This window comes from Eimeria mitis, genomic scaffold (assembly GCF_000499745.2).
Source record: "Eimeria mitis Houghton genomic scaffold, Emh_scaff3409, whole genome shotgun sequence".
Taxonomy (NCBI): domain Eukaryota; phylum Apicomplexa; class Conoidasida; order Eucoccidiorida; family Eimeriidae; genus Eimeria; species Eimeria mitis.
The window spans coordinates 547-1,347 of NW_013571752.1; the positions used below are offsets into that span (position 1 = coordinate 547).

The 801-nt window shown below is 47.9% G+C and overlaps 1 protein-coding gene across 1 annotated transcript in view; it reads left to right on the forward strand.

Moving 5' to 3' along the window:
• Window positions 1–343: 343 nt before the first annotated feature.
• EMH_0065690 (uncharacterized protein) overlaps window positions 344–801 on the forward strand; it is a gene marked incomplete at both ends in the record, with an annotated part of 630 nt that continues 172 nt past the window's right edge. Inside the window, one exon of the mRNA XM_013498424.1 lies at window positions 344–799. Coding sequence (XP_013353878.1) covers window positions 344–799 — 456 coding nt within the window. The remainder of the gene's footprint in view (window positions 800–801) is intronic.

Sequence of the window (801 nt, forward strand, 5' to 3'; positions counted from 1 at the left end):
TGTTTTGTTGCTATTGTTGCGTTTCTTTGTCTATTTGTGTTCGCTTTATTTTATTTTTTTTATTTTTTTTATTTTTTTGTTTTTTGTTTTTATTTTAATTTGTGTATTGTTTGGGTGGTGTATTGTGTTGCTGTCTCCTTCTTTATCTGTCTCCTTTTTTTTTATTTCTTTTATTTATTTGTCTCTTTTTATTCTCTTCTGCTGCTGCTTCTGCTGCTGCTGCTGCTGCTGCTGCTGTTGCTGCTGCTGCTGCTGCTGTTGCTGCTGCTGCTGCTGCTGTTGCTGCTGCTGCTGCTGTTGCTGCTGCTGCTGCATTTAATATTTTGTAGTTTCTTCTGTTTGCATGCGTTTGTGGTTTGCTGCAGCAGCAACACCAGCAGCAGCCCCCGCATCCCCATCAGCAGCAGCAGCAGCACAACCAGCAGCAGCACCAGCAGCAGCAGCAGCACCAACACCAGCACCAGCACCAGCAGCAGCAGCAGCAGCAGCAGCAGCAGCAGCATATACTATATATGATGCTGATTTGTCTCCTTTGCCTGAGGGGCTGCAGCAGTTTGCATGCTGGAGGGAAGTGGGGTTGTGGTTCAGCAGCAGCAGAGCAGCAGCAATTGCTGCTGCTGCTGCTGTGCCGTCTCTCCGAGCAGCAGCAGCAGCAACAGCAGCAGGAGATCTATCAGCAGCAGCAGCAGCAGCAGCAGCAGCATTAGGCCCAGCAGCAGCAACAACAGAAGCAACAACAGCAGCAGCAGCAGCAGCAGCAGAGAATGAAGAATGTATAGATATATTTAATGAGCTGCTGCC